Below are 21,882 nucleotides of genomic sequence, written 5' to 3'. Positions count from 1 at the left end.
GTCTTTATTTAGGAAGATAGCTAAGGGCTAAAGGATGATTGGGAAAGATCTGATTTGGTGCTAGTGATTGGAGACCATGAAGGGTTACTCTGGCCATGAATTACAGGCCACAGTACAGATCTTTGTAGAGTCAAGTTTTGAAGAGTTATCTCAAATGTCTTAGGTCTTTCTATCACGCCTTCATAGATAATAAAATGGCAGAAACTCAGCTCCTCTCCTCTGTGTGCACTTGTGGGAGAAGACTTCTGTTGCTTTCTGAACAATGTGGTGGAATGGGCTGGGGTGGTGGTGGGGGATACTTATCTCTCTCCATCCCCTTACACATTTTATCCCAACAGAACAGTAGCTAATCTGACTGGAAAGAGCAAGATATTTGGTGGGCCATGCTTTGTCAGTAAGTGGCGTTACTGTGACTCAAAGGCAAGAACCAGGCTGACAGCTTACCCTTCCTTCTTGAACTCAGGCATATTGGACTTACCTGCCCTACTTTTGTTCCCTTTATTCAGGAGCACAATATCTATGTACTTCCTCCTTCTTTCATGAGGTAACACATTTGCTTAAGGTCCAGACCTGAAATCCTTATCCACGCATAATAAAAGTAGACTTGTATTTAATTTTCTCTCCTCTCCCCTCGTCCCCATACACTCCTCCTAATACCTGCTGAGGCACAGGTAATCATTAGGTCCCAAGGTCTAGAATCTGAATGGTAAAAAAGAAGCCTCACCTGGGACTCTGAAATACAAATATTTTGAGCTGCTTTTCTAATGTAAGTTACACTTACCTAGTCAGCCATGTAGACAATACTCGCCTGAGCAGACACAACACTAGTGATTCTCAAGCTTTTGTGTATATATAAATCACCTTGGGTACTTAGCAAAAGAACCTGAATTCCAAGCTTCATCCCCGGTAATTATAACTCGGTCCATTTGTTACCCTTTGTCCTCTTAAATAGTCAGAAAAATTATTTTGTTAAAAGCAAATACTTTGAAACTGTTTGGTTTTTACTTACTTGCAGTGAATCAGTTTTGAGTTTTTCCTTGTGTTCCTCAGATGAACGCAACACTTCTCTGTACAGTTCTGCTGCCAAGGCATATTCACCTGAATAATCAAAATATATTTAAAGCATAAGAAAATCATGTACTTAGCCCTCAATGTCATCTAGTCATCTATAATCTAAAAATACCTACTGTAGAACTATAGCAATAATTACAACTCACTAATTTACTTTTTAAGAAAATGAATTTAACTTGATATTTAATATTTGATTGCCTTAGTGAAAAAGCTGATGATAGCACATTTTTTTGGGGGGGGTGGTTAATTCCACAGAATAGAACACCAATCATATACAATGTTTCAAAATTATATTGTAAAACAAACTCTGGATTAACTTTTTTAACTTAAATGGTTTTCTTCTTGCTGAAGTTAATTAAATAACTACCAAGCAGTAGTCATTAGGATGTTTGAAATCAGGACAAATTTGGGATACTTATGTGCATTCATAAATAACATTCAAAACACTATGACAACCTATATATAATTCTCAACACTCTTCCTGATAGATATTGTTCTAGTTGGTATCAGGCCAGAATTATTTACAGTTAAAAAACTACATTTCAAAAACATAGGAATTCTATTTGTGGTCACAGAAATCATAATTAGTCTGAAATTTATGGGGTACTTTTTATACATAATTAGCAGCTCATTCAGATAAAGTAATTCAAAAAGTATCCATTAAAGCCCAGATTGGCAAACTATGGTCCATGGGTCTTTTTGGACTCTGCATTTTTATAAGGTCCAGAAGCCGAAAATAGTTTAGATTTTTAAAAGCTGAAAAACATTAAAAAGAATAAATTTTGTGAAATGTGAAAATTACATGAAATTAAATTTCAGGGTCCATCGATAAAGCTGTACTGGAAACTCAGCCATGCTGACTTACTATGTACTATCTGCGGCTGCTTTTGTATGACAATAGAAGAGCTTAGTAGCTGCCACACAGATGTTACAGCTCACAAAGCCTAAAATATGTATTAGCAGTTTTTTAGAAAAAGTTTGACGAGATTTTATGAAGGAGAGATGAAACATTTTTAATGGCTTAAATAATGGAAACTCTCTTATTTGCTGCCTGGGGAAAAACTCAAAACTGGTCATTTATATATACAATTAAAACTGAAATTTGGAGTTCCCGTCATGGCGCAGTGGTTAACGAATCTGACTAGGAACCATGAGGTTGCGGGTTCCATCCCTGGCCTTGCTCAGTGGGTTAACGATCCGGCGTTGCCGTGAGCTGTGGTGTAGGTTGCAGATGCGGCTCGGATCCAGCGTTGCTGTGGCTCTGGCGCAGGCTGGTGGCTACAGCTCTGATTCGACCCCTAGCCTGGGAACCTCCATATGCCATGGGAGCGGCCCAAGAAAATGGCAAAAAGACAAAAAAAAAACCCCAAAAAAACCAAAAAAACCCTGAAATCTAACCAGGGCAAAATCATGTAACACACACAAAAAAAGGTATAGATATGCTCTAGTTTCCATCTGCTGAGAAAAAAAAAAGCTTTTTTCCTGATCATCACACACACTTGCATTTTTTAAAAACTTTAAACTTGTTTTATTCATATTGTGGATTTAGAACTTAGTTCATAAGAATAATGAGGTTTCCACATATGCACCTTTGTAACTTTTGTTGTTGGTTCTTTCTCGTTAAAGCTGGCTTTATATACATGTATGTTTTACTGTGGATAAACATACATAAAAATTTACCATTTTAACCATTTTTAAAAGCGTACAGTTTAGCAGCATTAAGTACATTAATATTATTGTGCAAAACATTTGCTTTTATATCACATATCTAGTTGTACCAGTTATCTAACATGAAGCTTTCTTTCCACACATTTTCACAGTATGTTACAGCTGTCCAACTTCTATTCACTTTAATAAAGGAGAAGATTATTTTCACAATAATAAAGTTGTATGATAATGCAGGGGTAACACTCAATCATCCTCACACAATGAGCTCTCTTTTTTTAGCTCTGAAGATTCCTGTAAAGCTTTTGAAAAGACATATGGATTCTATTAATATTTATACCATCATTTCTGCAGAACAATTTATTTTATAACTCTCTTCTCATAATTACTATACCTTTTAAAGAAAGTACAATGACTAGACTATAATAAAAGCAGTTCAAACTGAACTATATTCAATAATACCTTTTTTAAAAAAATGCTTAATAAAAAAGGACATGTTTTCTGGGGAAGACACAAGAATATGCGTATTTCAATAACCTATACAAGTTTAAGCCAAATTTGGAAATACCCATTCTCTGCCACTTGATGGCACTAATATTTCCAGGTAAACAAACCATACTGGTTTGATATTGCCAAGATAATTTTCTTCAAAAAAAACATGTGTAGAAAGGAAAAATGCATTATGAAGTGATCAGGAGAAAAGCTTTCTCTCTCAGGAGGCTGAACCTACAACATCTCTATACCTAAAAAAAAAGTCCATGTACATACTGTACAAAATTGAAATAATATCCTGTCTTTAATACCATAATCAGTGAAGACCTTAGAATAGGCATTGTATATTATATATATGTGTGTGTTTGCATACAATACAAACAAATCCTTTTAGAATTTGATACTAATTTTAGATTTCTTTTAGAAGTCGAATTTTCACTATTTCATTTCTGTATTACAAAAGTTTAAACTACAGAAGTTAGGAGTTCCCATTGTGGCACAACAGAAATGAATCTGACTAGGAACCATGAGGTTGCGGGTTCAATTCCTGGCCTTGCTCAGTGGGTTAAGGATCTAGCGTTGCTGTGAGCTGTGGCTTAGGTAGCAGACGTGGCTTGGATCTGGTATTGCTGTGGCTCTGGTGTAGGCCAGTGGCTATAGCTCCGATCAGACCTCTAGACTGGGAACCTCCATATGTCGTGGATACGGCCCTGAAAAGACAAAAGACAAAAAAAAAAAAAAAAAAAAATAGATTACAAAGTTAAATAGGTAATGTTATTTTAAAAATGTGTATTGTTTAACATACTACGAGTTAAACGATGGAAACCACAGGCAGTTCAAGCAGTTCGTCCATCACAATAAAGCTTATAATTACAATTAAATGAAGAATAGACATATCATGTAGTAATGGCCTTTCTAATAGGAATTTCTCTTAACAATTAGCAATAGCTTCCAACCACAGACAAATAACTACAGTGGGGATGCACTGGAAACTATCAGAAATGCATCTCCTGTTACACCACAGGATGGTATTTTGCCACACAGGAGCCCACTACATGCTGATCTTGTGAGAGTGCAACAGTGCTTGGAAATGATCAGAAAAATAAGCTTTTTTCCCAATTCCCATTTTATGCATAACTTCGCAGCAGGGTAAAAGAGACAACAAATCTGAAAAGGAGACTAGAAAAAAAGGCCAAGAAATTCATATACTGTCTAAGCTTCTGAGTCTTAACACAGAATAAAATGAGGAATGTAGTTTTAGAATCAAAATGGGAAATCAGAAATTTATTTTTATTATTGTAACCATCTGCAAGTAACATATTACTTCACTTTACAAATGTTTGAGGATGAGTTTCAACCTATCATAGACAGTATAATACTGAAATATACAAACACCTATTTGATAAAGAAGCAGATATAATGTAACAAAAATTAAATATTTGATTTGAAATAAAAAGATCTAAGGCAAATTCTGTCACTTAATTAGCTATAATCCTGAGAAAGCAACTAAGCCTTCTGAACTTATTTTCTCACATAACATAGGGATGGTAATATCTCAATTATTGGTAATTATGAGGATGAAACAAAATACATATGAAAGTGCTAAGTGGAGTTCCTGTGATGGCTCAGTGGAAACGAATCTGTTATCCATGACAATGCAGGTTCGATCCCTGGCCTGGATCAGTGGGTTAAGGATCCGGTGTTGCGGTGAGCTGTGGTATAGGTCACAGACATGGTTTGGATCTGGCGTTGCTGTGACCATGGTGTAGGCCAGCAGCTACAGCTGCGACTCAACCCCTAGCCTGGGAACCTCCATATGCCACAGGTATGACCTTAAAAAGACCAAAAAAAAAAGCAGAAAGTGTTATGCATAATATAAAATGTTTATAGAAAAATGATCATTTCTCAGTTATGAGGCTAGATTTTAATGACCTGACAACATTTAAAATAGTATATGCATTATTCATGTATTTTTAAGACTAAGACACATATCTATAATCTGTGATCATCACAAATATTCCTTGCAATTAATATGAGGTTGCGAGAAGCTAGTAATATATATGATACATAATTTTACAGTTTTTGCCTAAATATTTCCAGATTGAAAAAAGGAAAGTGCAGTGCTTTAAAAAATATTTTCTATTAAAAGTTGCCTTACTTAGTCTTTCACTATGGGTTGTAAAGCACAGATCATTTTAGATTTTAGACTGACGCCTAGAATACTACAGTCACAGGCACACTTACAAATTGAGATGGCAATGATGACGATGGTGACTATTAATACAAACACGTAAACACTGATAGCTAAACAGAGGACTTCCTAGGGATGTTCTACAGGGAACATTTGCTCAAAAAGCTGTGTGTGCTATTTTTGAACAACTTTTCAGAAATATGTAATATATGTCTTTTGCTCTTATTATTTGCTCTTAGTTACTGATGATAACATTTGCATTGTGAACAGAGTGAAAAGTAAAAATCTGAGATCACTTTATATTCTTATAATCAAAAACATCATTCTTTCTCTGTATATTTCTACAAAGTTTTCACTGTGCGTCTACACTTCACATTAAGAGTAATAAGTCAAGAGAGGCGAAGTATGTGGTATTGTCTAATTTTACTAATAAGGAAACAAATCCAGAAACCTCGATTAATATACTCAAGGTCACAGGGCTACAACCAGAGCATACAGGAAGCCTCACCTTTTTAGCTATTGTCTACAGCTCTTCTACTCAGCTTCTGTGAGACTTTCTACTCTACCCAAGTATCCAGGACAATAAGAGACTTTCTAATTCTGGTTTTGTTATGCTGAAGAACAAACAACCAAAGAAGGGCCACCATTGCCTTGTATTCTACCAAAGCATATATTTTTCTGGGCAAGTGATTTATTTAAGATCTTGCTACCTGGTAAATAAGAAAAACTATAAATTTTCTCCATGACTGTGTACCCAAGTAGACTAATTGATTAGTAGTCTTTATGGAAAGGGTGAAGGAACTGGAATTTATCATGAAATGCCTTTCTAGCCCTAACACCATGAGCTAACTACACAGACTGTGAGAAATGTAGAAATAAGGATGCATTTGAACATTTTAAATTACCAAAGTGCTTAAAATGGTAACTTATTTCACCATTATGAAATACTTACATGATGTCAAGGACTATATTCAACTCAGTCTTAGAAAGACTAAAGTCAAATTATCTAAACCAAAGCTATTTAAAAGGTTTAAAAGTAGCTTTATAGGAGTTCCCGTCATGGCGCAGTGGTTAATGAATCCAACTAGGAACCACGAGGTTGCGGGTTTGGTCCCTGGCCTTGCTCAGTGGGTTAAGGATCTGGCATTGCCGTGAGCTGCGGTGTGGGTTGCAGACTCGGCTCGGATCTGGCGTTGCTGTGGCTGTGGCATAGGCCGGAGGCTACAGCTCCGACTGGACCCCTAACCTGGGAACCTCCATATGCTGAAGGTGCGGCCCTAGAAAAGACAAAAAGACAAAAAAAAAAGAAAAAGTAGCTTTATAAAAAGGTACACTTACATCGGCAATTTCCTCATTATTATAAGAGAACTCTCAAGAGTTACTAAAGTATAAAAGCTACAAAACTATATGCTCTCTTATTACATTACAAATGTAATAGTAAATTGAAGTTGTTGAAAAGAGCACTTAGTGATTTATTGACATTTAAAAAAAAATTAATGCTTAAGATAGCCAGAAAAGTTATCTATCATGAAAAAGTCTAGAATAGCATCATGCAAAGAATGAATGATTTCTGCAAAGAATGAAAGGTAGAAGCACTGAATTAATTCCAAGTTTACTATAAAAGTACATTGAGATAATGGAAATGAAGCTATTAAGTAAATGAAGTAATAGAAAGCTAACTACGATTTTATGTTCTTATCAGAGTGTCTGAAGAACTCCCAGTTGTTTCCACATCCTCACCTGCATGTGATTTGTTTAATTAATTTAAGCCATTCCAATGAGAGCATAGTGGTATCCTTGTTTAAATTATGCATATACCTAATGACTAATGATGCTGAATATCTATCTTTTCATGTGTTTTCTGTTATCTCTACATATTTATTGAAGTCTGTTCAAATAATTTAATTATTTTCATTAGGTTGTCTTTTTTTAGGGCCACCCCTGTGGCATATGGAGGTTCCCAGGCTAGGGGTCTAATCGGAGCTGTAGCCACAGCCATGCCAGAACCAAGCTGCATCTGTGACCTACACCACAGCTCACGGCAACGCCAGATCCTTAACCTACTGAGCAAGGCCAGGGACCAAACCCTGAGCAAGGCCAGGGATCGAACCTGCAACCTCACGGTTCCTAGTTGGATTCCTTTCCACTGCACCATGATGGGAACTCCTTATTGTTTTTTAATAATTCTTTTTATATTCTGCATATAAGTCTGTTCTCAGATAGTGATTTGCAAATATTTTCTCTATTCAATCTTTTTTACTCTCTTGAGAATGCCTTTTAAAGAGAAGAGGTCATTAATTTTGATGAAGTCAAATTTATCAGTTTTTTTTTTTTCTTTCATGAATTTTCCTTTTGGTGTCATATCTAAGAAATATTAGCTTAATCTCGAATAACAAATATTTTAATTTTACCCTTTGTTTTCTCCTAGAAGTTTTATAGTTTTAATTTCAGTTTAATATCCTTTTATTTTGAATTTTTTATATAGTACAAGGTTGAAGTTTAATTTTTTGAATATGGATAATTGTTCCAGCGCCATTTCCTAAAAAAACACTAACTTTTCTCCACTAAAATGTCTTTGCAGATTTGTAAACTGAACATAAATAAGACTAGTGCTGAACTCTATTCTGTTCCATTGATCTACTTGCCTATCTTTATGCCAGTATTACACTGTCTTGATTACTGTACTTTTAAAATAAATTTTAATTCAAGCAGTGTAAACCTTTCAACTGTTTTGTTTTTTTCAAAACTTGTTTTCATTATTCTAGGTGAATTTTATTGATTTTTTTTTTACAGACATACCTGTGGCATATGGAAATTCCCGGCTAGGAGTTGAATCAGAGCTGCAGCTGCTGCCTATGCAACAGCCATGGCAACATTGGATCCAAACCACATCTGTCACCTATACCTCAGCTTGCAGCAACACTGGATCCTTACCCCACTGAGCGAGGCTAGGGAGCAAACCTGCCTACTCACAGAGACAATGTTGGGTTCTTAATCCACTGAGCCACAATGGGATTCACCTCTAGGTGAATTTTAGAATCAACTTGTCAACTTCTATAAAACAGCCTGCTAAACTTTTTGATTGGAAAATTCTGATTGCATTCACTCTGGCTGTCAATCTGGGATGAATGAACATCTTACTGATATTAAGTATTCTGGTCCATGAACATGGTATATAATTAGGTGTTTTTTAATTTTTCTCATCAATGTCTATACTTTTCAATGCTTTTGTGATTTTTTGTACGAGCTTTGTATGTCTTTTTTTCAAGTTGATGCCTAAGTATTTAATACTTTTGATATTACTATGAATGGTACTGCTATAATTTCTTATTGTTCATTCCTAGCATGTAAGAATAAAATGAACTTGTATATATTCACCTTGTCTCATGCAATCTTACAAAACTCATATATTCCTTCCAGAAGTTTTCCTACATAGACAATCACATTGCAGCAAATAAACATAGTTTCTTTCTTATCCTATTCAATCTGATTAACTGTCTTCCTTTGTTAAGAATTTTAGGTCCAAAAGATCAGAGAACACTTAACTGTACTATTTTTAGTACCCAGATCATACCTAGCACATAGCAGACATTCTAATATTTGCCGAGAGAATGAATTTACAAACAATATTACTTTCTAAATCAATGACCAATATTCATTTGAATGTGTCAAAGTTTAACCATTCCACTATTTCCAGGCATTTGGTTGTTTCATTTGTTCACTATTACAGACTAAAATCAATAATGTTTAGCTTAATCTTTGTTCACATTCTAATTTCCCTTAAAAAAACTTCTAAAATTGGAATTGTTTGGTGAAAGCATATGTAAACTTTGAAGCTTTCTGAAATGTTCTGTATAACTGCTCTCCATTAAATTGAACCTATTTAAATTATGATCAGTACTGTGTGAAAGTGTCTTTCTTGGGAGACTTTGGTCTCTACTATAACAAACTTTTCCTGTTAAGCATTTAGAAGAATCAGAGATAACAAAGCAATCACCTTCTACCTTTAATGATGTGGATGCCTGCTAAGCCATTGAGAGCACAAACTAGTTGCCGATGTGCTTCTTCACACTCAGTTCCACATTTTTTCTGCAGAGATGTCAGCAGTTCTTCCATGGTCATAGTGCTAGAAAAAAGGGCAAATTGTTCAGAACTAGAAAGAAAATCCTAAAGGAGAGTATTATATTACATAAGATCAAGAGTACCAGACTTTTATCAAATCTTAGTAATATCTTCAGCATCTTTCTGTTTAACTCCATTTTTAGCTTAATTACCTCTTACTATTCTAATAAGCATTTTTCTGATCCCATCATCCTTTAACTCTTTCCCATTTCAGTCAATGGAGATTAGAACTAAAAAAAAAAAAATCTTCCCAAAGTACAAAGTAAGTAATATATTTGTTGTGAGCCACACAGGAAGTCCATAAAGTAATATATTTGAAGTAGTATAGGTGTGAGAATATAAGACCGAGTCTTTTTTTTTTTTTTTTTTTGGTCTTTTTGCCATTTCTAGGGCCGCTTTCCTCGGCATATGGAGGTTCCCAGGCTAGGGATCTAATCAGAGCTGTAGCTGCTGGCCTACACCACAGCCACAGCAATGCTGGATCTGAGCCACGTCTGCCAACTATACCACAGCTCATGGCAATGTTGGATCCTTAACCCACTGAGCAAGTCCAGGGAACGAACCCACAACCGCATGGTTCCTAGTCGGATTCGTTAACCACTGCGCCATGACGGGAACTCCAAGACTGAGTCTGAATTCCGTCATTAAACTTAACCTCTAGAAGCCTGATTTTTTTAATCTATAAAAAAATGAAGACTCTCCAAGGAGTAGATCAAATGCCATTTCCACCAGAAGGCTGCCTAATATTAACTACTTTGTACAGAAATTATTGCCATATTCTGATTGTCCACAACAATTCATACATACCTTTTGTGAAATGCATAGTTTGCCTTATATTACAGAGATCTATAATTGTTATCACCTCCTTCATTTGTCCATAAACTACTTAAAGGCAAGGACAAAGTCAAATTCCTCTTTATACTTACAGCATCTGAAATGGTATCTTTTTAATATCAAAGGCTAAAAAAAGGCCAGTTCTTGAGTCTTACTCTGATGAACAAAACAATTTTCTGGAATAATAGAGTATTGTGGGCAAAAATGCCTTAATGCATTAGAAAGGAATAATCAAAGAGTGTAGTTGGCACAATTATAAAGAAAATATTTAATGATAATCTAGTTCATCTAATTATCTGATGTGGGAACCAGAAAATATAATAAGACAAAACTCTTTCATACTTGGAGTGCAGCAGAAAAAAAAACAAACAAAACGAACAAGTTTAAAAAAATGTTCAAAACCATGGAAATAATTTTGATGATGTGATTCTTTCACAAATAAGGGTTCTGTATCAAAAAAAAAAAAAAACCTTCTACACTGCTAAAAATAGCTGAAAACAGTTATGAGACCCTGAATGAAACTGTGGGCAAGGAAGCTAATTGCTTAAATACTGCCTATTATTACTCTATTTTTAATTGCAGTATAAGGAATTTTAAAATAAAACCTTTTTTGGAGTGGCAAGAACTCCCCTCGAACAGCCTGTGGGTGGCAGCAGGCCTGCCTGAGCCTCAGCAATGGATACAGGATGGAGGTGACAGTCCTTCTGTCCAGGCTGCTGAGCTTGAGAGCCCAGTCAGAAATCTTTCTGAGTTTTACTACTGCATCCTGGCAGCATACTTCATGTTGACGGTGATAGAAATGTCTTTCCACTGGAGAAAAGTGGAGCCAGTGGATTTCTTCTGTCTGGGGGGGTATCTGGATCTGTACAGAGGAGAAAAAAAAAAAAAAATGACTGTACCTGGAAATTTAACTTTCCATCCCAACTCTGCTTCTTCTTTTATTTTTTTTTTTTTCCTCTAATACCCTTAATCAATAAAAACTTATCCTACTGACTTGGTCAATCACATCTTTCTTTGCAGACCTCCACAGTATCTTGGCAATAAAGCTGTAGAGGGGCTGAGGATTCTTCTTGCAGTAAGGACGATAGAGAAGTCGAACCCACCAGTGTTTGACACAGTAAGGTTCAATACCAAGAAAGACCACTAACCCAAAAAGATCTGAAAAGAAAGAAAAAAGCATGTTGAGAATACAGATGGTCCCCGACTTACGGTGGTTTGACTTAAATTTTTTTGACTTTACCATGGTGCAAAAAAGATATTCAATGGAAACCGTACTTCAAATTTGAATTTTGATCTTTTCTCAGGCTAGTGATATGTGATACCGGACTCTGTGATGCTGAGCAGTGAACGAGAGCTTCCAGTCAGCCACTCAATGACGAGGGGAAACAAACAATATGCTTATACTCTGTACTCATACAACTATTCTGTTTCTCACTTTTAGTAGAGTACTCAAAATAAAAATCACATAAGATATTCAACACTACTAAAAATAGGCTTTTGTCCTTTATATTTTCTGCTTCCTCTACCATAGAGAATTTTCCTCTCGCTCTTCACCCAGCTTATATGGTGTTTTAGATCTTGATTCAGCTGTCACTTCCTTCTGAATCCCTATTATGTGACATCACAGAACCAGACATCATTTTTTGAAATCTTACAGTTAAAATTTTATGTTTATTGCATACATGGAAGTTATCTTGATTGCAATCTTATATGTGTTTAAGTGTTTAATAAACATATCTTGTCTTCTAAACTGTAAGCTCCGCAATGTCAGGGACTTTATTTTTTGCTCACTATTATAACTCACAAAGAAAAAATAGCTGGAGTTCCCATTGTGGCTCAGTAGTTAACGAATCCGACTAGGAACCATGAGATTGTAGGTTCGATCCCCGGCCTCATTCACAGGGTTAAGGATCTGGCGCTGCTGTGAGCTGTGGTGTAGGTCGAAGACGCGGCTTGGATCTGGCATTGCTGTGGCTCTGGTGAAGGCTTGGCGGCTACAGCTCTGATTAGACCCCTAGCCTGGGAACTTCCATATGCCGCAGGTTCGGCCTAGAAAAGACAAAAGAGAAAAAATAAGCCAATAAACACATTACAAAGTACTTAAATTATTTAAAGTTGACACGTACAAAGAAACTAAATTAAATGAATGCATAAGTAGAAAATAAAAACAAAAGCAGTGGAAGCAGTTACCATTTATGAATATTTAATAACTCCCAGGTACTATGCTAAATGCTTTGCACATTTTATTACAGTTAACTTTAAAATATCTCATTTCGGGAGTTCCCGTCGTGGCGCAGTGGTTAACGAATCTGACTAGGAACCATGAGGTTGTGGGTTCGGTCCCTGCCCTTGCTCAGTGGGTTAACGATCCGGCGTTGCCCTGAGCTGTGGTGTAGGTTGCAGACGCGGCTCGGATCCCGCGTTGCTGGGGCTCTGGCGTAGGCCGGTGGCTACAGCTCCGATTCAACCCCTAGCCTGGGAACCTCCATATGCCGCGGGAGCGGCCCAAGAAATAGCAACAACAACGAAAAGACAAAAAAATAAAAAATAAAAATAAAAATAAAATATCTCATTTCATAATACAAAAAATAGGGATTTGAATTATTAAGTAATTTGTTTATGGATATACAACTAAGAGTCAGGATGTGAACCCAGGTTCATCTATTTCCCAAAGCCAATTCACTGTATACCAATATAAACAAGTGTATTATATTGACATGGGGTATGGAGGATGAAAGGAAAGGGTGATGTCCTTGCTTAGTTGACTCTCTAAGTAGACTGACGTGATTCAGCCTGCCTGGAAGGACATACTAAAAGCCTGACAAATTATGTTAAGAAAACAGCCTAGTCTCATTTCCTTATTCACTATATGGCCAACCTGTTATTTACCAGATCTCTTGGTTGTTGCTAATTAATAAATCATCAAATCTGATTTATCTCTGTCAGTCTAGCACAGTGAATCTCAACTGAGGTGGAGGTGGGGGGGTATGATTTTGCCCACAGGGGCATTTGGCAATGTCTGGAGACATTTGTGCATGTCAAAACTGAGGAATGCTATTGGCATCTAGACAGTAAAAGCTCAATATCCAAAACGACCAGGACAGCTACCAATAAGAATGAATTATCTGACCTTAAACACCAATGGAGCTAAGGCTGAGAAACCCTAGTCTAACACAAAAAGAAAACAAAGGAAACTTTCATTTCCAAATACTATATAGTTAAGTCACGCCAAGCTAATGTTTACACTGCAATAACTACAAAAAAGAAAAGATGCATGACAAAAATTATAGTATTAAATATGTCAGAGAATCATGAAAGCAAAGACAAAAGATAAATTTCTAGAAAGTCTAGAAAGGCTATGTTTTTTTAGTAACTTGGTCAAGAGAAAACTTTTTGGGTGATCATCTTCATTGTGGAAATAAACTCACATGTATGTACATATATGTGTCAAAAGGTGACAAATTCTATACTTTAAATATTTAGTTTCAATATGTCACTTATACCTTAATGAAGTTGTTTTAAAAATTAATAAAAAATTTGTTGAATGGTGGGTGACAAGTGCTCAAAACATCTCCCAATATCTTATTTTTCCAAGATAAACTACCTAGAGAACTGAGGAATTATTGCCCATGTTCTTTAAACATTAAAAATCGGAAAAAAAAAACTTTTGATAGTCATTCTTTTTTCTATACCTTCTCAGCTAACTTTTGAGCTAAATGAGATCTTATTAACACCTAAACAGCAACAAATTGGACACTTTCCAAATATAACAGCAGACCACCAAATCTGGCCTTTATATTAGCCTGATGATATCCTATAAGTACATATCTTAATGTAACATACTAAAATTATTAGGTATTTAAATACATACTTAAAATCTTCCTGAAAACCTTTTTTCCCTAAAAATAATTATAAAAATATATTGTTTTTCAGGTAACAGTAATGGATGTTGATATTTTTATTTTAGCAGAATGAGATTACCCTGCTAAAAATAAACAATATATGAAAATGTGTATTTTCAGAATAAGTTCTGAGGATAAGTATTTGCCACAGAACTCCAAGAATATAGTTTAACTATATTTTAATGATAGTTTTTCAGGAAATTTGCTATGTAAAATGACATTTACTTAAACTTTTAATTATAAAAATTTGCAACTTGAACAAAAGTTTTAAAATGCAGTACATGTTCTATGGAAAATGTAAGTTACATGAATGAGATTAACATGGAAACATGAGTTTTATAATACATGGGTGGGAGGCCCTTATTTTTATAGACACAGCAAAGTAAAATTCTTTCTCTCTCTTTTGTCTTTTATCATTTTAGGGGCTGTGACCCCTAGCCAGAGGTTCCCAGGCTAGGGGTCGACTGGAGCTGTAGCTCCTGGCCTATGCCACAGCTACAGCCATAGCCACAACCAGTGGGATCCGAGCCGTGTCTGTGACCTACTCCTCAGATCACTGCAACACTGGATCCTTACCCACTGAAGGAGGCCAGGAGTTGAATCTGCACCCTCATGGATACTAGTGGGTTCATTAACCACTGAGCCAATATGAGAACTCCTAAAATTCTTTTTTCCCCTGTCTTTCTCTTTCCCTTTCTTTCTTCCCTTTCCTATCTCTCTTTTTCCCTTTCTCTCTTCTCTTTCCTGTCAGGTTCTTCCTGTTTTCTACACATCATTTTGAAACTTTCAGCTCAGTTCAGATCTATGTCTATACTGTTTCAGGAGGCAAATTAGGGCAGTGGGACTACTCACTGTATATCTGTCCTTATACATATGAGCAAAAATCACTTGATTCCACTTAAAAAGGTAAGTGTTTGAAACCATCAAGAATCTAATGTAAATACATGTATCATCACTTACATAGGATTTCAGCAAAAGTTAAACATATTAATATGTTTTGTTCAAAAAAGTTAAGCTTTTCAAATATAAGTAACATGTGAGGAAACCATATATTACCCTCCAATCCTCTCTGTACTGGAGTGCCACTGATGCACCAGCGGTTAATCCCACTCAAGCGCTGAGCCATTTCTGCAGCCTGATGGGAGAGAAATATGAAACAATAAAGAAAAAAAAAACCACACACACACACACAGAGGAAGAATGTGGAAGTCAGGAATAAGTTTACTTAAAATAGCCCATGAAAAGTGATGCTTCAGGTCAGATGCATGTAATCCTACTGAACAGTTATCACACTCAATACTGAAGGCCATATTCAATGGCTCATCTTCTAGTACAGTGGTTCTCATTAGCAGGAGGCTGCCACGTGTCCTTCCAAAGAGGAAAAGTAGTTCAGGTATGTGTAGAATGAACAGGCTCCCTGATTGACTGACATATCCCCTGGACCACACGATCCTCCAGGTGTGAACCACTGTGCTAAAAGATACCATTTATAAATTCAGTTCTGGTTACAGACTAATCAAAGAAGACAGAACAAAGACAACGTCTGAATTATCCTCTAAAATAGCATTTATCTATTACCATTTGGTCTCTCTGATAAAAAATGGCCAAAATTATTAGAACCTATAGGATGAGCATTCCACATAGCAGAAATGCTTATAAAAGTCCCTGAACAGAGTTCACTTCGATTTGCATCACACAGAAACTGCCATCAAATATGCATGAGCACTGCATATGAAGTAATGATTCAGAGTATCAAAGTAATTCCTAAAGATTATATAGCTCATACACAAGACGAAATCAAATGTAGAGTGTTTAACGGCAAACTTTTGACTAATGTCAATGATGTGGGTTAACTACACTTAAACTATTACATTTTCTATGAACAGTTTTCCCCAATCCCCTCCCCTTTTCTCTCTTCCAACCCTTAAGAGTCTGCAGAAATTCTCACTTTTACAGCAGGGCATTCAACCATCTGAGCTTCATCAAGGCAGATCCTCCACCACTCCACAGCTACTAGGGGGCTGGGAATGGCCATATAGCGCTTCTGGTTCCTTAAGCGACGCCCATCCTCACTATTGCTGTGTGGAATATCTACATAGTTTAGTTCTGAACGCAGGACATCATAAGTAATGATGACTATGTCCTGTTCGGCCAAAAAATGAGGCTGCAAAAAGCCATCTTTCTTCACTCCTTGATATACCTACAAAATAATCAGCAGAGAGTTACTGCAGAAAGGCGAATCAAAGATAACTGAAATAGAAATATTCATTAATTTTATACCCTTATTGAGCCCTTCCTATTTGTTTAGAACCAAACATGCTATAAGATACACCCCTGTATCTACCTGTCTAGTGAAAGATGCATTTTAGTGTGGAAGATTAAGAACATAAGCAATGCAAAAGGAACTATAACAGAGGCAAATGTGCTAGCATCAGAGTGAAAAGAGCATTTCTGTGGCTAAGAAGGTAAACTCAGAGAGGAATTCAAATTTGAGGTAGATCTTGAAATACATTGAGGAGTTCTCACATGTGGAGAAAAGGGGAAAAGGACTTATGGGATAGGTAGGTAGGTGGGTAAATGGAATCAATAGCTTGAGCAAAAACACAAGGGTGTGAGAAAGCAGCACTAAGAGCTGTTATTTACTTAATGTCTTTTCTATTTCTGACACTGTTCAAAGCTTTATTTCCTACCTTCAACAACAATCTTGTTAGTAGTTGTTATCATTCCTATCTCACATATTAAGAAACATGAAGTGAACTGCTCAAAACTGGTATAGTCAAGATTCAAACCGAGGTTTGTCTATTCTACAGAACAGAGCTCCTCAATGGCAGATGGTATTTTACGTTTTACTGTTTTCTCCATGCCTATCGCAGCGGCTGAAATAAAAGAGCCTCCAGTGACATTTAATAGTAACATAGAAAGAAGGAAAGATGAACAAAGAGAGTAAAGAATACTGAAAGAAGTGAACACTAACATTAAATGACCACTTACTGTGTGCTAGCACTTTATCAACTCATTTAATCATCACAAAAAGTCTGTGACAGGGCACTAGTTTCAGAACTTAGCACAATTCCTAGCACATAATAGGTGCTCAATAAATATCTGTTGAATGAGTAAATTATTATTTTATAGATGGGGTAATTGAGATTTCAGAGGAAGATTCTGGAGTTAAAAGTTATAAGATCATACAAGTAGATACTATTAAACAATGCTGCCTTTGAAATGCATTTCTCTCAGAGTACGAATGCTCATACAAAGATTTTTCATTTACAGTTCCTGCAGTGGCTTAGCGGTTAACGAACCCGACTAGCACCCATGAGGACACAGGTTCAATCCCTGGCCTCGCTCAGTGGGTTAAGGATCTGGCGTTGCCGTGAGCTGTGGCATAGGTGGCAGATGCGGCTTGGATCCCGAGTTGCTGTGGCTGTGGCGCAGGCCAGCAGCTACACAGCTCCAACTGGACCCCTAGCCTGGGAACCTCCATATGCTGCTGGTGCGGCCTAAAAAGACAAAAAAACAAAAGGTTTTTCATTTACATGATCAAGAATTTTTTCAAAAGCTTTCACATTTTTCAACCCAAAATGCTTTAACTTCTGATATCAGAATAGTCTACTATTCTATTTCTTATTCCCAATTTCCTCTTTAAGTTCTGATTTAATATTATTATTATTATTTCATTAAGTTAATTTTGGGGATCAAACCACTTTGGTTTGCTTTTATCATGAACCAAAAATTTACATTTTCCTATCCCTTTAAAGAGCCCAAACTGCCTCACCAAGACTCGAAGAGATGATGACCTCACATGCCTGTTGATCTCATCCACCCACTGATGACAGATGGAACTGGGAGAGATAATCAGAGTTGCTCTTGTTGATACTGGCTCCATCGCTACAAGGCAGTGGGGGCAGTAGAAAGGTTTAATCTTCAGATTCTTCTCTTCATAATTCACACATTTTGCATGTTGCCACAACTGGCATTTCAGGCACTGAACACGAGGCTTACAGTCTGCCTGGTCAAGTTCACCACATATGCACTCAAAGCGATAGCCAGAAGAATTATTGGGACTCATGACATTAGAATGTGGTATGTCACCACCAGCAGGAGTTACAGATTCAACTTGGTCCTTTGCTGCCTGCTCTTGCTTGACTTCAAAGACACATGTACTTTCAGATGTGGTAACATCAGTAATTCCAGAGTCACCAGGAGCTGGACAATGATCTTGTGAGCTGAGATCGACATTAAGCTGACTTTTTTCCTTTTTTGTGGAGGGAGCAGGTTTTTTCCTCAGTTTACTACGATTTTTCCTGGGCTTGTAGTAATAATAGTAAGGATCATCATCATCATCAGAGGTATTTGATGGCAAGTATTCAGAATCTGTGTCCTTGTTCCCTGATTTTCTGGATTCTTTCTGAATTTTCCTTGGACTCCCCACTGCCTATAAAAAATATTATTTATTTATTTCAACAGAGTGATATATCTGAAATCAAATGCCTAACATCATGTGCTTTACATAAAATTCTAGTAGCCAGTCTTTGTTACCCTTGCCCTGAGGAGAATCACTTCTGATCAACAGTTTTAAAATTGCTCCAAGAACTCCCCTCCCTGAAGGCCCAAAAGCAAAAGAAAGTTCTATTGCTGTATAATTAAGATTTGGAGAGAACAAAAATTAGAAAGATAAAGGGAGCTACTAATTTTTGTATCAACTTCTTGTATTTACAGTCTGCTTACATCAATAAGAGACTGGTTAGTTTGTAATACATAAATATATAAACTAAGGCAAATATAAAAACACCAAATATTAAAATACAGCATTTAAACAAAGTGAAAATTAATCTACTAGTTACTACAATTAGGAAATGAATTCCTCCTTCCTTTCTTCTTTCAACCTGTGTACTCGCCTCATATTTATTTATTGATGTCTATTCTGCGCTAGGCATCATATGAGATGCTGGGGATACAAATAAGAGGAAAATTTAGCTCCCAGTCTCAAAAGGGTCTGTTGGAAGAGAACAGTAAAAAGTAAAATGATTCTACAGGAATGCACAAGAGGATTATATAACAGAGAGGGCTGTCATGGGGAGGCAGGTGCCAGCAATAGCTTCCTAGAAGTGATGTCACAGCCAAGGTTGAACAGAGGAGTGAATGACATTAATGTGGAATGACTGGCATTAGCTGAAGGAGATTTTCTTTTTTTGGTAGCAGAATAATTAGTAAAAGCATGGAAGTTCACTGCAGTCTTCTACCCTTGTTGGGGAGAAAATGCTGGAGAATCCCCACTCCAGGAAATGAACTTTCTTATTTGCCATTTCTTTCAGAGTAGGTAAAGTGGTAATTTCACGCTTTGACTTGCTGTCATTAGTTTTTTCCTTGAATTATGTTCGTAAATTTGTAACTATTTTCTTAAAAGCAAATTGAAATTGTTGGCCCCAAAGAAGCAGTTTTATAACAAAATGTATAAATTTTATAAGATGATGATATGGGAAAAATGAGACTTTTATAAAGATTCAAGTTGTATATAAAGAGCTGTGCACATGTAAGGTATCAACATTTTAAAAATATGGAACATGCTTTTTAACTGCTGACAACAGCACGAACATAAGAAAAGTTGTTTTAAACTCAAATACGCTTAACAAACTAATCTTATAATTCACTCAATAAATACTTATTGAGTCCTTGATATGCACCAAGCACTCAGCTTACCTGTATTCAAAACAATTTCTACTCTGATGGAACTTATATTTAAGAAGTAGAAAATGTAAGTCCCAGCCCTAAGTGTTTTTTCTAATGTTTGTTTTTTTTATCACTAGACTGTAAGAGCTTTAGACAGGTGGGAATCTGTCAACTTATTCTGTAAAGCATTATATACGGCTACTTAATAAGTGCTCTGTTACCTGCTTTTTTGTTTTATCATATATATCCTCTTCCTTGTAATTCTTTCCCAATGTAAAAGTACCAGAAAAACCATGGCCTTTGATCTGTTTCACAAGACCTTCAAAAATTAAACATTTCAGCATCCGTTTCAGAAGACTCCTGTTCCGCTGAACATCATATCTATATATAGAACTGACATACTTATAGATGGAAAGAATGGAAACTCCTTTTTTTCCATTCATTTCTTTTACAGCTGTCAGGATCATCACACGTGTGGCTAAATGCAAAAGGACATGCTAACTCAGTCACAACAATTAAAATTAAAAGAAAATAAAATTAGTTAATCTTAATGTGCATTGAGGACCAAGTTAAGAAAAAAATAAATCAAAGATTTAAAGTTACATTGTCTGTATAGCATCACTTTGAAGCATATGTAATAAAAATTTATCTCAATACACTAAGAAAGAAATTACTGTAGTGGAAATAATTTAAGGAAGAATTACATTAATCTGCTAATCTTGCAAATCAATTCTCATTTAAAATTGTATATTAAAAAAATTCTCACAATTACCTACATATTATCTACATGTATTATCTACATATATGCTACCATTAGTAACGGAAACATTCATTTGCTAGCAGAATTTGAAGTAGGTACACTAGAGGATAAACAAAGCCTGATTAAAATGGTAAGCAAAAGAAATGACGCAAAATCTACCTGGACCAAGAGAAACCAAAGAATAAATCTTTACTTTTGTTATAATATGCCTTGTAATTGAACTTTTATGCAAAGTATAAGCAACTGCAAAAACAATTATAAATAAAAATTACAAGATACCTCTATATAAGGTTGATAAGAACTAGAACAAAAATCACTGTAAAAAGGTGTTATCTTTAAGAGATGTCATACTTACGGGGGCATTGAACTTTTTCTTTTGGTTCAAATTCCATATGCTGGGTTTCTGTGTTTTTTACATTTTCTCCAGAATACTGTGATGGAATGAAATAATTCACCACTTTCCCCTGATATAAACAACATTCAGTAGTCACACACAATGCTTTCAGTATTCTGAGTTGCCTATTAAAATTAACCCTCTTTCTATTAAGGAGAGGGAAAAAAGTTGTAAAAAATTATGAAAGAAAGGGCTATACATGCTATTCATACATACAAACCTTATTTTTTATTTCGGAGTTTACAGCTAGCCATCACTTCAAAAAATTGTGCACATTATCTTAAATTAGTTCTGAAATTAACTTTTTAAGGCTTGTTTAAAATAGAATTAGCTCAATGAATTTATAATAATACTAAAAATAACTTAAAACTAACACATCTAATGAGTAGAAAATTCCCAAAGACAGTTACAGATAGTTAAAACTGTATACTTTAACTCATTTTTCTACAAAGGAACAGACATTCTCTACTCTATCCCTACCCAAATCTCAAAGGCTATTTTGAAAACTTTACTCTATTAAAAGATCATATAACCACTAAGGTTGTGAGCATGATGGGCCCTACAGGTAATTACAATTATTTCTTTTACTAGTGGCTTCATTTTGGCAGGATTTAATGTCCTGATTTCAGATTTCATTATTGGAAAATATGAGCTACAAGCTATATTTGCCTCAGTGGATTTTTTTTTTATAAACTCTGAAATTTATATTTTAAAACAAAATTATAGGTTTTGTAATAAAGACTTAGAGTTTGTTTCACCTAGCAATCTAATTACTAAGCTA

General features: G+C 35.8%; 1 protein-coding gene across 11 annotated transcripts in view; it reads right to left on the bottom strand.

Annotated features, from left to right (window-relative positions):
- The window catches only part of SHPRH (SNF2 histone linker PHD RING helicase), an 84,370-nt gene that overhangs the window by 43,482 nt on the left and 19,006 nt on the right, over positions 1 to 21,882 (bottom strand). For 5 of the 11 annotated variants that reach the window (XM_013992508.3, XM_085024324.1, XM_001924790.6 and 2 more), the window contains 9 exons: positions 21,063 to 21,171; positions 20,169 to 20,425; positions 18,053 to 18,712; positions 16,226 to 16,477; positions 15,334 to 15,412; positions 11,370 to 11,533; positions 10,981 to 11,237; positions 9,424 to 9,545; positions 1,010 to 1,098 (listed from right to left, as the gene is read on the bottom strand). In XM_013992508.3, coding sequence (XP_013847962.1) covers positions 1,010 to 1,098; positions 9,424 to 9,545; positions 10,981 to 11,237; positions 11,370 to 11,533; positions 15,334 to 15,412; positions 16,226 to 16,477; positions 18,053 to 18,712; positions 20,169 to 20,425; positions 21,063 to 21,171 — 1,989 coding nt within the window. Of the gene's footprint in view, positions 1 to 1,009; positions 1,099 to 9,416; positions 9,546 to 10,980; positions 11,238 to 11,369; positions 11,534 to 15,333; positions 15,413 to 16,225; positions 16,478 to 18,052; positions 18,713 to 20,168; positions 20,426 to 21,062; positions 21,172 to 21,882 lie in introns of all 11 variants that reach the window. The other 6 variants (XR_014845082.1, XR_014845081.1, XR_014845083.1 and 3 more) reach the window with 2 other exon arrangements.

The sequence above is a fragment of the Sus scrofa genome, chromosome 1 (assembly GCF_054392235.1).
Source record: "Sus scrofa isolate SSC_HxYL_T2T_F1_AM1 chromosome 1, Sscrofa_HxYL_maternal_Yorkshire_Landrace_v2.0, whole genome shotgun sequence".
NCBI classification, from domain to species: Eukaryota; Metazoa; Chordata; class Mammalia; order Artiodactyla; family Suidae; genus Sus; species Sus scrofa.
The sequence above is the reverse complement of the archived record's forward strand: the minus strand, read 5'-3'. Positions and strand labels throughout refer to the sequence as shown.